The 14,278-nt window shown below is 48.0% G+C and overlaps 5 protein-coding genes across 5 annotated transcripts in view; 3 read left to right on the forward strand and 2 right to left on the reverse strand.

Annotated features, from left to right (window-relative positions):
* Positions 1 to 634: 634 nt before the first annotated feature.
* On the reverse strand, positions 635 to 2,014 carry BP5553_05064 (Chaperone J-domain-containing protein; the record flags this gene model as incomplete). The annotated part of the gene is made up of 3 exons (XM_032013687.1): positions 635 to 1,724; positions 1,781 to 1,869; positions 1,940 to 2,014. 3 exons carry the CDS (start codon positions 2,012 to 2,014, stop codon positions 635 to 637), a joined length of 1,254 nt encoding a protein of 417 aa, XP_031870287.1.
* Positions 2,015 to 2,526: 512 nt separating this feature from the next.
* Positions 2,527 to 5,550, forward strand: BP5553_05065 (putative pre-mRNA splicing protein PRP2; the record flags this gene model as incomplete). Its single annotated transcript, XM_032013688.1, has 1 exon — positions 2,527 to 5,550. One exon carries the CDS (start codon positions 2,527 to 2,529, stop codon positions 5,548 to 5,550), a length of 3,024 nt encoding a protein of 1,007 aa, XP_031870288.1.
* Positions 5,551 to 6,143: 593 nt separating this feature from the next.
* On the reverse strand, positions 6,144 to 6,911 carry BP5553_05066 (Integral membrane protein; the record flags this gene model as incomplete). Its single annotated transcript, XM_032013689.1, has 5 exons — positions 6,144 to 6,224; positions 6,309 to 6,443; positions 6,507 to 6,634; positions 6,712 to 6,811; positions 6,867 to 6,911. 5 exons carry the CDS (start codon positions 6,909 to 6,911, stop codon positions 6,144 to 6,146), a joined length of 489 nt encoding a protein of 162 aa, XP_031870289.1.
* A 4,340-nt stretch (positions 6,912 to 11,251) lies between these two features.
* BP5553_05067 (NADH-ubiquinone oxidoreductase subunit) lies at positions 11,252 to 12,243 on the forward strand (the record flags this gene model as incomplete). The annotated part of the gene is made up of 3 exons (XM_032013690.1): positions 11,252 to 11,374; positions 11,431 to 11,721; positions 11,785 to 12,243. 3 exons carry the CDS (start codon positions 11,252 to 11,254, stop codon positions 12,241 to 12,243), a joined length of 873 nt encoding a protein of 290 aa, XP_031870290.1.
* A 1,646-nt stretch (positions 12,244 to 13,889) lies between these two features.
* Positions 13,890 to 14,278, forward strand: part of BP5553_05068 (Uncharacterized protein) — a gene marked incomplete at both ends in the record, with an annotated part of 1,298 nt that continues 909 nt past the window's right edge. Inside the window, one exon of the mRNA XM_032013691.1 lies at positions 13,890 to 14,250. Coding sequence (XP_031870291.1) covers positions 13,890 to 14,250 — 361 coding nt within the window. The remainder of the gene's footprint in view (positions 14,251 to 14,278) is intronic.

The following is a 14,278-nucleotide window of genomic DNA, read 5'->3' on the forward strand; positions in this document are numbered from 1 at the left end:
TAAGAAACCAAAAAAAAGAACGCATTGAAGTAGAAGAATGTAACTTATGTAAGTGAGGGGAGTGGAGCTGAGCTCAATGATCCATATCCATTAGTCATAGTGGTAGTAAGTAGTATCTAGTGCACTTGCCGAGGTTTGACCGACTCAAAGGAATGTAAAGTTGCATGTTACTAGTATCGTTGGAGCAGCTGATCCTTATCGTAGGTGAGAGAACTGCGGCAACTGCCTGATGTGCCGAGTAAGAGGGTGCAGCGAAGGTCGCCATCGGCCTTGGACCTAGGTATGTAACCTTAGTCAGATGTGCCTTTGAGGTACAGGACTACCAGTGGAATATCCGTTCAAACTATAACCCTGCCATCTTTACTTAACCCGCCATTAAAATTGAGAGAGATAAAATGCACACTTTTGCCCTTCGCTTATTAAAACTTCATTATTAACTCGGGTATACGAAATTGGGAGTAGTGGAAGCATGAACCATACAAAAAGGTAGGTCTTTCACAGCGGTGTTCCAGATGAACCAGGCTGGCATCGATAGCTCCCGCAGTATGCATCTCATTGATCACCAAACGAACTCAAGAGTTTGTCAAATTGGGATCTATTTTGTTACATAATTGTATATACCAAACTCCAAAGCTCACAGCTCATCCTTGATATTGGGGTCTTTGGCCGGACCCTCAGGCCGCCCGCTATCCTTCAGCAAATCAACGCCATTTTTCTTCCTCCACTTCTCCCACAACGCCCAGAAATCCTTCTCCATGCCCTTCTCCATCTGATCCGGTAACACGACCGTGTACTCCACCAATAAATCGCCAAACTCCGTTTTATGATAGACGCTATCGCCATCTTCATGCCACTTCGGCATTCCCTCGCCAACCACTCTTTCCACTTGTCCAGGTTGGATAGCCTTCCCTCTAGGCCGACTAAGCGCCACAACATGCCCGTCTAAGTGAGTGAGGTTGCGAGTCCAGCCACCCATCCAAGCCTCTCTAAGAGAAAGGGTTTCCTTCCAATGTAACTCGTCGTCCCGGCGACGGAAAAATGTTCCATCGACTCGCATCTCGTTATCCTCATCCAAATCGGGGTCCTTCTCCACGAGCGTAACCAGCAAGTCACCCGCAACATAGTCCGGGCTCTCATCGGCATCATTCTCGTATTGAATCCTTTTACCCTTCGGAGCACCTCTCTCGATATTTAACGGGAAGGTGTGGAGTTTTCGGACTACCCGTGATCCGTCACACACTGGGCATTTATGCGGAATAGTCTTCCCCCGTCCTTCGCATACCTCACATGTTACCTGCACCTGTTGGAATATTCCCGGTGCTAACATATGTTTCTGGATCTTCCTACCATGCCCACCACAGCTGGAACATGTATCGACCTGTCCATCTGCACTCCCGCTCCCCTCGCACTCCTCACAAACCGCCTGTTTCTCCAACTGAAATTCCGTGGTGTGCCCGTTGTAAAAATCTCGTAACGGGACTCCGACTCGGACTTCCATGTCTGGTCCACGACGAACGCCTGGTTGGTGGCCGAAGTGGCCCCCGCCGCCAAAGAAACGGGAGAACACGTCAAAGGGGTCGTGGTGTCCGCCTCCTCCGCCTTGTTGCCGTTGTTTTAGGCCTTCATGGCCATATTGGTCGTATATTTTGCGGGATTCAGGGTCGGAGAGGGCTTCGTACGCTTCAGCTACTTCGACAAACTTTTGTTTGGCGGTGTCATTGCCTCTAGATAACACAGGGTTAGAAGGGAATGCTATTGATGGAAGAAAGGGGGGCTGTACGGGTTCTTGTCTGGATGGTGCTTTTTGCTTAAAGTTTTGTAAGCTCGTTTGATGTCCCGTTCTGAAGCTTGTTTGTCTATTCCAAGGAGCTGGTGAGAGATCCAGTATTAGCTCGGTCTAGCAGTCTGTTTGACAAGTGCCATATTTGAGAGAGCGTACTTTGTAAAAATCCTCAGTGCATATTGCTAATTGTACCATGCATAGCAGCACGAACAAAGCGGAGGGGCGCAACATGGCCGCGGGCGAGATGCGCTCGAGATGCGCCTTGCAAAGGAAAGGTCCAGTGCGGGTGAAAAGGAGGGAGGGGGTTAGTTGAGGGTGACCATAAGATCTAAATGAAAGACTGAGGTTGAACTGTGGAATTGGAATGTAAAGCGTGGGGATGGGCTGGCTCTGGGTTACATGTTATATTTATCTCGAGAGGCCAGCTGCCAAAAGATACCACGCTGTTCTTCTATCGATCGCATCTCGGGCGACAAGGGTCTTTTCGAGCAAGGGTACCAGGATAAATGAGTACGGTGAATCGGAGGTGCCATTGCCGTAGGCACTAACTCTAACTTCACGCGACAGGCGGCGATTGAGATATTGAGACTGCTGATATTCTTCCGACGGGATACAGCAAGTCTTGCTGTTTTCGCCTTGGTTAAATACCTTATAATCTAGGGATCAAGTCCGTGTCGGATCAGAAGCTTTACACACTTCCCAGCTGTACGGTTCTCGCCTCCATCTCTACCGTCTCCGCCAAGATGGGCGCCAAAAAGTATGCCCTTCTTCCCATGGAAGAAGAAGATCTCGGCCCAGCGAAGGTAGTAGAGAAGAAAAAGGAAAAACGGCGGCATGGCGAGAAATCATCATCCTCTCGCCACGACAGTCACAGGACACGAAGTCGCGAACGCTCACCTCGCCGCGAATCTCAGCATCATCGGTCGAAGACGATCCGCAGGCGGGAAGAAAATGGTGGCGATTTCGACGATCGATGGGGTGATGAAGAATATGTTTCTGAACAGGAAGCAGAGTTTCAGGAATCAGCGTCAAAAAGGGTGAAGGTGGCACATGCGAAGGATGACCCCCAGGAAGAAGACATATCAGAAACAGAGCGAGAGAGGAGGGCAGATCAGGCTGAGAAGGAGGCTTTTGCTAAACGATTACTGTCAAAGGATGCGGATAAGACGAAGAAGCTTGTAGAAGACAGGTCGTCGACTAAAGAGGGAAATATTCTAGCGCAACGCAGAGCTTTAGCTGAAGATGCTGCTGCACGGAGCGCGGCACTTCCTGACCTGAGGGAGAGATCGCGGCAGGAATATCTCAAGAAGCGTGAGACTGAACGGCTTGCATTGCTTAGGAAGCAGGTTGCAGAGGAGACGGAGGAGTTGAGGAGTGGTGTGCGGCTATCGGAAAAGGAGAAGGCCGAGTTTACGAAGAATAGAGAGGTCTTGCGCATAGCAGAGGAACGATTGCGGATTGATGATCACCGGGATGGATATGCTATGCCAGAGGACTATATCACAGAGAAGGGCAAGATTGACAGGAAGAAGAAAGAGGAGGCTATGTATAAACGCTACGTGGACAGGGATGAGTATGGACAGGAGAAATTCGTTACTGAGCACGAGGAATGGGAAAGAGAGCAGGCTGCGAAAGCTAAGGCCCAGATTAAGAGTACGGAACGAGTTGATCAAGGCGAATACGATTATGTTTTGGATGAGGAGCAAGGCATCAAATGGGTTATGGATTCAAGGCTACCGGGCGAAGGTAAAGGGATAAGCAAGGAAGAGCGATTCTTGGCTGAGCAGCTCAAAGCTGCCGAGAAGAAGGCCCTTTCTATGGACGAGACCCGAAAAAGTCTTCCCATCTACGCCTACAGAGACCAATTTCTTGCGGCCCTTGAAGAATATCAGATTCTAGTTATTGTCGGAGAAACGGGCAGTGGAAAGACCACTCAATTACCTCAATATTTGCACGAGGCTGGCTACACCAAAGACGGGCTGAAAGTCGGTTGTACCCAACCTCGAAGAGTAGCAGCAATGTCTGTTGCTGCTCGTGTCGCTGATGAGATGGGTGTGAAGGTGGGGAACGAAGTGGGATACTCGATTCGGTTTGAGGATAGTACAAGCGATAAAACCGTCCTCAAATATATGACGGATGGTATGTTGCTAAGAGAGTTCATGACGGAACCTGAGTTAGGTAGCTACTCTGCGTTGATGATTGACGAAGCTCACGAACGGACTGTCCATACGGATATCCTGCTGGCTCTAATCAAAGATCTTGCTCGAGAGAGGCCAGAGATGAAGTTGCTGATCTCATCTGCTACTATGAATGCTGCAAAGTTTGCTGAATACTTCGATGGCGCTCCGATCTTCAATATCCCCGGCCGCCGATATCCTGTCGATATCCACTATACCCCACAACCCGAAGCAAATTATCTTGCTGCCGCAATTACAACGGTCTTCCAGATCCACACAACCCAAGGAAAGGGCGATATCTTGGTGTTTTTGACAGGTCAAGATGAGATTGAGGCAGCGGAGCAAAATATCACAGAGATATCACGGAAGCTAGGAAGCCGCGTACCGGAACTTGTAATTTGCCCTATCTATGCAAATCTCCCTTCAGAACTCCAAAGCAAGATTTTTGAGCCCACTCCAGAAGGGGCACGCAAAGTTGTTCTAGCAACCAATATTGCAGAAACCAGTCTTACGATCGATGGCATTGTATACGTCATTGATCCTGGGTTCGTCAAGGAGAATATCTACAATCCAGCCACTGGTATGTCAAAGTTGGTAGCAGTACCCTGCTCACGAGCCTCTGCAAATCAAAGAAGTGGCCGAGCAGGCCGTGTTGGACCTGGCAAATGTTTCCGACTTTACACTAAATGGGCCTTCATGAACGAGATGGAGGAAAGCACAACGCCCGAAATTCAAAGAACGAATTTAAACAGTGTGGTATTGCTCCTGAAGTCACTTGGCATCAACGAGTTGCTGGAGTTCGAATTCATGGATCCTCCCCCAACGGAGACCTTGATTGGAGCGCTCAATCAACTGTTCGCCCTCCAAGCACTAAATCACCAAGGCGAGCTCACCAAAATCGGCCGACAGATGGCGGAATTCCCCACCGACCCTATGCTCGCGAAAGCCATCCTTGCTGCCGACAAGCTCGGCTGCGTAGAGGAGGTTTTATCGATTGTCTCCATGCTCAGCGAAGCATCAGCGCTATTCTTCCGGCCCAAGGACAAGAAAATCCACGCCGACAGCGCACGCGCACGTTTCACTATCAAAGAAGGTGGAGACCATCTCACCCTGCTCAATATCTGGAATCAGTGGGTAGATAGCGACTTTAGCCAGGTGTGGTCGAAAGAGAACTTCCTACAACAGCGATCCTTGACACGCGCACGCGATATCCGCGATCAACTGGCCAAGCTCTGCGAACGGGTTGAAGTCACGCTCTCTTCCGTCGGTCAAACCGACCTAGTTCCCATCCAAAAAGCTGTAACAGCAGGGTTCTTCCCTAACGCAGCCCGACTTCAAAGAGGTGGAGACAGCTACCGCACGGTGAAGAATAACACTACTGTGTATATCCATCCCTCGTCTGTCCTTATGGATTCCAACCCTCCTGTCAAGATGGTTATTTATTACGAGTTGGTGCAGACGACCAAGGAGTATATGCGGAGTTGTTTGCCAATTAAGCCTGAATGGCTTCATGAGGCTGCACCCCATTTCCATAAGAAGAAGGATTTAGAGGCGCTGGAGGAGAGGAAGATGCCTAAGGATAGAAAGTAGAATATAATTTCGTGTATCCATATGCTCCAACAAATGAAACAAAGAAAGATTTTTGTAAGGGTTTATAGTCTATATGTGAGAATTCTAAATCTCAGATGGTCCTAAATATGGTTTTGCTATGTCCGCGCTCATCTTGTCATTTAAGCGGAGACGAATACATCGCCGGTAGTCATCTCATACAACCCCAAATCGATATCAGGAAAGGATATCAAAACAAAACCACCTGGATGGATAATAAATCGTTTCTCATTGTTCGTATCATAGAATGGTATCATTGTTATTAGCGTGAGCCGTGCACCCACAGCAGAAGTGGACGTTCAAACAAAAGAGAGGAGAGCAGTGTGCCAGGTATCAATATACACCTCATCCCAGCTCGTCAACATTATCATCATTAGGGGTATCCGATTTACGCCATCCCACATCAAGCTTGTGCCTATCCATAGATTTCTGGTGGGTATTCCGGAGAACCCCAGGAAGCAAAGAGGAGCAGTTTTGGTCGAAAAGTAGCTGCTATGCGAGCATCTCATTGGGCGTGTGATGCCATTTGATAAATATGGTTGCATCACCGCGTCGAAGAAACGATTTGAAGCAACCTAGACGCGGGAGCGGTACCAACGTCTGCGGCGGACAGTACCATCAGTCACCGCCCGGCGACGGTGGACGTAGTACATCCCCTAGAGAAACAGAGCAATATCAGTGACCATTCTACTCCTCTGTACCCCTTGCAGGACCTGTGGAGTAGAAATAAGGGGACTTACGAGAAACCCAGAGGCCAGGAAGAAGATCGAAGCTAAGAAGCAGAATGCGATATTGGCCTTGAACTGCGAGCATGTGCTCTTACCGGTAATCCCACCCCAGTTCCAGATGCTACCGCAGTTCATGGGGCCGATGAACTGTAGGTGTGTTAGTGGCTGGTGAGATACCGAAGAAAAGGGTTGAGAGTGCTGGGGTCATACACTTGCGAGAAGGCCGAAGGCAACCATGAGCCCAATGAAGAGAAGGAAGTCAACCGGGTAGTGGATGAAGCTGCGGGCGAAAGGGAACAGGAAGAGGAGCGAGAACAGGAGACCCAAGGCCGAAATTACTATGATACAGTTATTTCAGCTAGCTCAGCCTGGGACATCAAATTCGCGAAGGGCTTCCTATGCTAGGTATACATACCTTCGGTGTAAATAAACCGTTTCCTAGACCATGTTGAGGCTTGATGCGTCTGGTGGAGATAGTGTCCAGTCAGGCCCACCACAACCGTCGTGAAGGCAAGCTGTGGTTCTAGGTTAGTTCTGTGAGAGTAAACCTTTGGGTTTGCAGGAGCTAACCTCGCCGACACGAAGAAGAAACAGGAGCAAATCCGCTGCCAGCATTTTGATGGATTGGAAATGTATAAAATTAGGGTTATTCAAACGGTTGGTAGTTGATGGATGTTAATCGATTTGAAGATCTGATGGGTTGGTGCAAGTGATGTGTTGTTTTGTGTTGACCTTGATTGAGGGAATAGTGAGGAAGTAGCTGTAGAGGAAGAGAGATATACTCCAGTAGTTAACTCTACTCCAATTAAAGTTTCGATTCACACATGGAAAGAGCAGGAGCTTCACGATACTTTATACTACGGCTACCAACGGTCGATGACGCGACACATTCACGTTTAACCAAAACACCGCATTCTACTGGACCACCAGTGGGCGATGTTCCAGCAACATGTCAATCACAAAAACGCAAACCGCTTAGTAGGAAGCAAGTAGTGAGATCAAAATCAACGCGGCCGGGGATCTCTGCAGCTATTCCCTGATTCTGTGGCGCCCAAAGCCAGCTGTGGCTGGTTTTCTACCCGAAATGCTCTGTTATCCATGCGCGCAGTATCGTATCAAATTGCATCAATTCAGAACAATCTGCAGGGCGTCGATCTCGCAACCCTCCAGAATCTAGACAGGTCTCATCGCCCAAGGAAATCCCCCAATCCACCATCATGTGTCAGCATGGTGTGCTTCCACGAGCGATTATTGGATTGACGGCAGCCAGCAAGCAACCCAAGCACCACCTGTCACCTGCCACCTGGCAATCTCGGCATTGGAGAGACATCTCTGAGCTGGTACAGTACAGTACCGGCATAGGAATGCCAAAGCTTGATTGATAGCTAGGAAACATATAAATGGTCTAGTGGCGACAAGCGGGGGAGTACTTGGGTACCACCACCTGACAAACAGTACCTAATTTCTTCATGTGGGAAGGCATCAGCAGGCACATCCATGGGCTGTCAGTTACCGTATTAGCATTAAGTTAATGGCCCATCCCTTGACAGCGGCTCGATTCGCGCCTTTTCTAGCATTCTGCGCTAGCATTGCGGACTTGTTACGGACTCGAGCAGACTCGAACAACCTAGAAAGTAGTTTGGTCAACTTTAGTTAACAAAAACTAACGGAAAGCACCCCAAATCCAAAGGAGAAGATTCGACATTATCGTCTACGGTCCCTAAGTCTCCTTCGCCTGCCAAGCTCCCAAGCCCAAGCTACCTCGATCTAACAACCACTTCCCCTCCAAAAGTGAAACATCCCATAATTTTCATTCACCGCTCAAACGTCTTAAAATCGGACCGAAGCGATCAACAGCCCGCGTGTATGGACCTGGCTAAGGTATAAGGGGAACAAGCCGCGTGGCATGTATCAAATGGGTCGCCTACTGAATGGAGGCTGCTGGGTGAATGTGATATTGAGTCGCCGAATATCACAAAAGGAGGATGATGTGGACGGTATGATACAAATCCAATAACAGTTCATTATGATATGTACGATTCTAGCGCTCTGTTCTGGCCATCTATATCAATCTCACCTTATATAGGGGGGGTCGTACCAAGGTACAAGAAATCCTACTTATTCTTGCACATGTATTTTTCTGTCAGGCGTTATGTGCTTCTACCTATGCAAAAGACTTTTAGCTATAAAAGACAAGACTCGTGCTTAAAAATAAGTATCTTTCCTCGCTACTCGCTACGAGTTGTGGCAGAAGTAGGCGAGGATCTAAAAAGCCAAAAAAGAAAAATATATATATATACTTGGTCCTCTGGTCGAGCTGCTGGATTGAAGGGATTGTTGCTTACCTTAATTTTCTTTTCTCTTCGCCTATTTTCTTTCTCTTTGCCGTCTTTTCCTAGCCTTTTTCGTGTCACTTTCTCCGCTCTTTCTGGGTAATCGGGGGGGGAGGGGATGGGGAAGGGGGGATGGGCGGGGAGTGAGGAAACGAAGTCCTCTTTATTTTTACGCTGGCTGGGCTGGGCTGGGCTGGAGGGAGGGGGAAGCGGCTATTATGGGCTGCCGCTTATTTACTAATGTTTTTGTTTTGGTTTGGCTTTTTTGAGTAGGCTTTCTTTTTTGCCCTCTCTGTGGAGGCTTTCTGTGACTGGAGGCTTGTTAGCGAAGGGTCAATAGTAAGGAATGTTACCAGCTCGACCACCGGACCATAATTTTGTTACTGGGTGTTGTTTGTTATGATTTATATTCCACTCCCGAGCGCGGCAAGGCTGAGAGCAAATTTTATATGCCTCGTTGCGCCTCACCTTCAGCCTCTAGAGTTCGCGTAATAATGAGTACCGAACATCAAGATTGGCTATGACGGGGCAAGGCTGAACTCTCTCTGCTGGACGTTGCATCAACAAGCCATCATCTTGGACTTCTGAAAATCGAAACAATATCCAAGACCGCACGCTGAGCGAGCACCTCAGAACAAAAGCATGTCCAACTCTAGCAGAAATGAGAAACTCGGTAGAAAGAGCCTCTATTAAATAGCCTAGTATTCTCGATGTAGCATTTCCCTAATTTCTCTCGAGTATCTCCTGGCTTTGCACCTCACCCTTTCCAGAGGTTGAGCAGATTTGGGTCGAGATTGAAATGTAATCTTTACCTTTCAAACAGTATATACGCAACGAATTCATCAGCCAATTATACGACTGTGTGTAAAATCTCCAAAGTTATAGAGAAGGGCATATGTTATATCAGGCGCGATAATAGTTGAACTGGAAGACATAAATTTAAGAGCAGACGAGCCAACTCGGCAGCACTGGTAGTTGGTCATTCCCCATTAGTTTGTGCATACGAAACTGCACCGCCCTTCAAGTAAGGTGGCCCCTTATATATAATTCGGAATTGCTAGGTGTCAGGGACCGCAGGGGCGTATGCAATTCAGGCTACAGTGAAACTGAATTGATAATTTGTTTACCTAATGTTTATCATTTTAAAGCGCAGAGTTTCCAAAGATCCACCAGCGTGAGTTAAGCTGACTACGTGGATGTGGTTATGGTACGAGATTAACTAGTAAAAGGTTTTCTAGTAAATTTAGTAGAGATTGCTAGTGTTTCGATGTCTGCTAACCTCGACACTGTATTGATATTTCAACACGTGTCCATGTTTCGGTAGCTTAGAGATCATAAAGGTTCCGAGCTTCACTAAGCTGCTATGGGCTGGTTATTTAGCTCCTATATAAGACTAAGTGTACCTTTATCTGCTAAAAGCTAGTGGCAGAGTAGGAAAAGGGGCTCCACGCGTGGCATTTGTTTCTGATCCTCTTACTTTCGCAGCCGATTTTAGTAACTTCGAGCTACCACCATGCGCTTGCTTGCATTGTATCTATAACAGCTGCACCCCAGGCCAGGCTAACTACCGACTTCTATCCTCTCCCCCGTCGTCGCCTTGTTTTGATATATGTGCAAGGCTAGGGAGCTACGGCAAGTGCCTCCCTAGCTATTAAAGACAGCCACACACGATGGAGACACCCTACATAAGTTGTTGCTAGGGTGAAGACTTTTAATAGGCTTAGATCATAGCTAGAGCGGTCCCAGGAAATAATTCAAAATTGTTGAAATGATGCAAATGTGCGACCGTGAATCTATACTTATGGGCTCTTTGGTCGGGCTATGCTGTTGCTCAATAGCCACTCTAATATCCAATAGCATGCATATACCCTTTAATTCATGGGCCCTAGCCAGCTACACGATATAAAGCAGTTGAAGGATTTCCAGGATCGCCGCTTTCGCCACGTCGGCCGCTTGGAAAGACCCCTATTTGCTATCATCCAAACCAACATGCCTTACAAGCGATGATTATTAAGGAAACTAAGCTGGCATATTCCTGCTATGGTTTGTAGGAACTAGTATGGTTGACATTGATTTCAGACGCGAAAACCCCCCATGTTTACATCCCTACCAGCAGGAGTTGAAACCTTTTCGAACTCGTACTCCCATTTCTGATCATAGGCAAAGTGAAAGCAGCATAGTACTCCAAGCCAAAGTAATATCTTTGCATATGGGGAAACTATCATCTGCCATACCTTGGGGAGGGCTGTGGTCAAGGAGACAGGCTGAATGGCCGGAATGGTATGATTCTAATAGGTACAAAAACAAAGCTCAATAAACTTTAGAACTGGAAGTTAAATGGTATATTGACACACTAATGACAATGTAATTCCTGCATGTATCACCGTTGCATTTCCATCGCCTTCAACACTTGCAGTGTACCTACCTACCTTACCTTAGGTAGAGAAAGAGAGGTTGAGGTTGTTGGAGGTGCTGACATTTACACGTGCATGATGAAAACAACGCCAAGTCTGGATCTCGCCAATCACATCGAAATATTTGAAATGCGACCATCAACCATCATCACCACGACCATAATCAACCTCAACCACGCCCAAGCCATTGCGCACCACCACCGCGACAATGGCCTCGAAACTCACTCCCTACCTCGTCAGAAGTGCCTTCCGGCCAGTCCGCATAGCTTCAAGAACACAATGCCGGACATTCACAGCCACCAGGACGGTCGCAAGTGGTTCGCTCGCGGTCGTCAGTACCTCCAGAAAATTAACCCTACGCAGCAGCTACTAACGGCTTTCTTCTAGCATCGAGATACCCCCGTGAACAATGCCAAAATCCCCTTCAAGTTTACGGAGCAGAACAATAAGCTCATCGATGAAATCCTGAAGCGATACCCATCACAATACAAGAAGGCCGCGGTGATGCCCATACTGGATCTCGGACAGCGGCAGCACGGCTTTTGCAGCCTAAGCGTCATGAACGAGGTTGCAAGGTTATTGGAGATGCCGCCGATGCGTGTGTATGAAGTTGCTACGTTTTATACCATGTACAACCGAAACCCGGTGGGAAAATTACATGTACAAGTCTGCACAACGGTATGTCATGACAAAGCAAGGAGGTGGCCAATTTCTGTAGCGTATGCTGATGGCCGATTTTAGACTCCGTGCCAGCTCGGTGGATGTGGAAGTGACTCGATTGTAAAAGCAGTCACGGATCATCTCGGTATCAAAGGCGGAGAGACTACCAAAGACGGCCTTTTCACCTTCGTCGAAGTAGAATGCCTCGGCGCATGCGTCAATGCTCCCATGGTCCAAATCAACGATGACTACTATGAGGACCTAACACCAGAGAGCATCATTCAGCTGTTGAAGGCGTTCCAAGAGAGTGCGAATGATATCCAGGGCACAGGGGCTACGGGCGCGCTGACTGGGAAGGACGATAAGGTCAAGAGTGGTGTGGAGGTCGGAGTAGGATCTGGTAAAGCAGCTGGGAAGGGGGGCTTGAAGATTCCTGCGCCAGGCCCGATGAGCTCGAGGAGGTCATGCGAGAATAGTGTGGGCTTGACGAACTTGACTAGCGAACCTTGGGGTACGGAGGTTTTCAGGAAAGACCTGTAGACAAGAGGGAGCTGTCAAAAATGTGTATATATGTTGTATTGGCGATGAGACGGTTCGTTGCTGTAATCTCTAACCAGACGTTTTTATCAAGCTTGGCATCCTAGTTGAGCGCCAGCAGTCGTTTTGATGAATTCCTGATCTTTCCTTCACAATCTCCCTGCTAGTGCAGAATTCTTCATCCTCCAGACCTTTTAGCCTATAACATTTTTATATTCCGACATCCTCTCACACCTGATGAGAAATTGGACTCGAAAACGTATGGAAATTGCAACCATATCCCCCGTCCCTAGTAGGGGAGCTCCCCAAGTTTGGAGACGTACAAACATTAAGAGTAAACCCGTTTTAATTCACACAGCATTGAGGCTCTTCTTGCGGGTCCGAAATGATGTCTCTAGCGCGACGTAGTCCGTCACCCCTACTAGCAAGACCAAACCCGTGGTGCGTTTAAGAGCTCAGAGCTTCTAGAAATGCTAACGTATGCTATTAGTACCGTACAACTAATACGATCACTATTAGTATAACCCAGCAGAGGTCTACAAGTTACAGCAGAGATACTCAGGAAGGAACTATGCTATTATTCTCTAACGATTGGCTGTGAATTGGACATGCATTATCAATCAAATTCTTGTTGTTAAAGGCTCCATAATTCTTACGAACTCGATCATAGTTATGCAAGGCGCGATATACAGAGCACCGAGTATAGATGTGTACTCACTTTGTGCATACTGCATTACTCGAGTATCATACACGGCGTGAACAATGCCTTCAGTAGCAGCACTGAACATTATCTACCTCAGACACCAAGTTTTCCTTGGGCCTGGGCCATCTTGCATCCTTGGAATACGGGGATGTCGTTTCCTGAAACTGAATGATGACTGCATATCGTATCTCTTTGTTTGTCCCTGTATATGCCGGCCATACTATCCCGGACTTACTACATCTCGATAGCTGTAGTACGCGCTTGATATGGTACTTAGGTACATTGCACACCGCCACAGAAGCCTGCTGGGGTACCAAGTGGGTATCAAGCCACAGCCGAAGTTTTAGACCGTCACCAGCCACATGATCGTCCAGGCGAATGCAATTTTATTGGCTGGCCCACTCGCCACCGCCTACCCCTCTACGTTCTGCAGTGGCGATGACGTTCCAGCCACATATGTAATGACGATGTTGATGTTATATATGTGCTCCGTAGGGCACAGGGTGGACCTTTCCATGAACCAGTTTCACATCCAATTGAATTACACACCTGAGCTTTTGGCTGTTTGAGTTTGCGGCGGCAGAGTGGGGTTGCGATTATGGATCTGCGGAGTTGTACCTGAATTTGGCGACGACAATCCGCACTGGTATAACAGCACAGAAGATATGACGTGCACTCTCGGAGTCCTGATGTAATTGCGAGACTATAGCCCAGGAAGGCCTTTGGTGATTAAACTGGGCAAAGAGCAATTGCATCAGCGCAGCTGTAACTAAACAGGTTTCTCAAAGCGTCAGCTCTAGCCAGAGTCACTGGCCATATCTATTTAAGAGTTCCTTCGCCTCCTAGTATCATTCTTCCTTCTGTATCACCACACAACACAACTACTCAGCTCCAATTCAAAACACCAAACGCACTTTTCACATACCCTACATACCCCAACTTCAAAATGTCTGCCATAGATAAGGTCAAGAACGTTCTTCACATCAACAAGGACAAGGGTGAGCACTCTACCACCGGCACCCATTCCACGGGCACCACCCACAACACCACTGGCACACAGCACGCCGGTACCGCTGAGGGTGTTGCTGGTCCTCACAGCTCCCGTGTAGGCAATGCACTTGATCCTCGTGTTGATTCCGATCTCGACCATAGAGGAGCGACCACCGGCTCTGGCCTCACTGGCACTCATGGCACGACTGGAGGATACGCAGGTACTGGGACCGGAGCCACTGGCACTGGGCTGACTGGCACCCACGGCACCCATAATACTCATGGAACGACTGGAGGATACGCAGGCACTGGCACCGGTATCACTGGCACCCACGGCACTCATAA

This window comes from Venustampulla echinocandica (genome assembly GCF_003357145.1).
Source record: "Venustampulla echinocandica strain BP 5553 chromosome Unknown scaffold_2, whole genome shotgun sequence".
In the NCBI taxonomy this organism is placed as follows: domain Eukaryota; kingdom Fungi; phylum Ascomycota; class Leotiomycetes; order Helotiales; family Pleuroascaceae; genus Venustampulla; species Venustampulla echinocandica.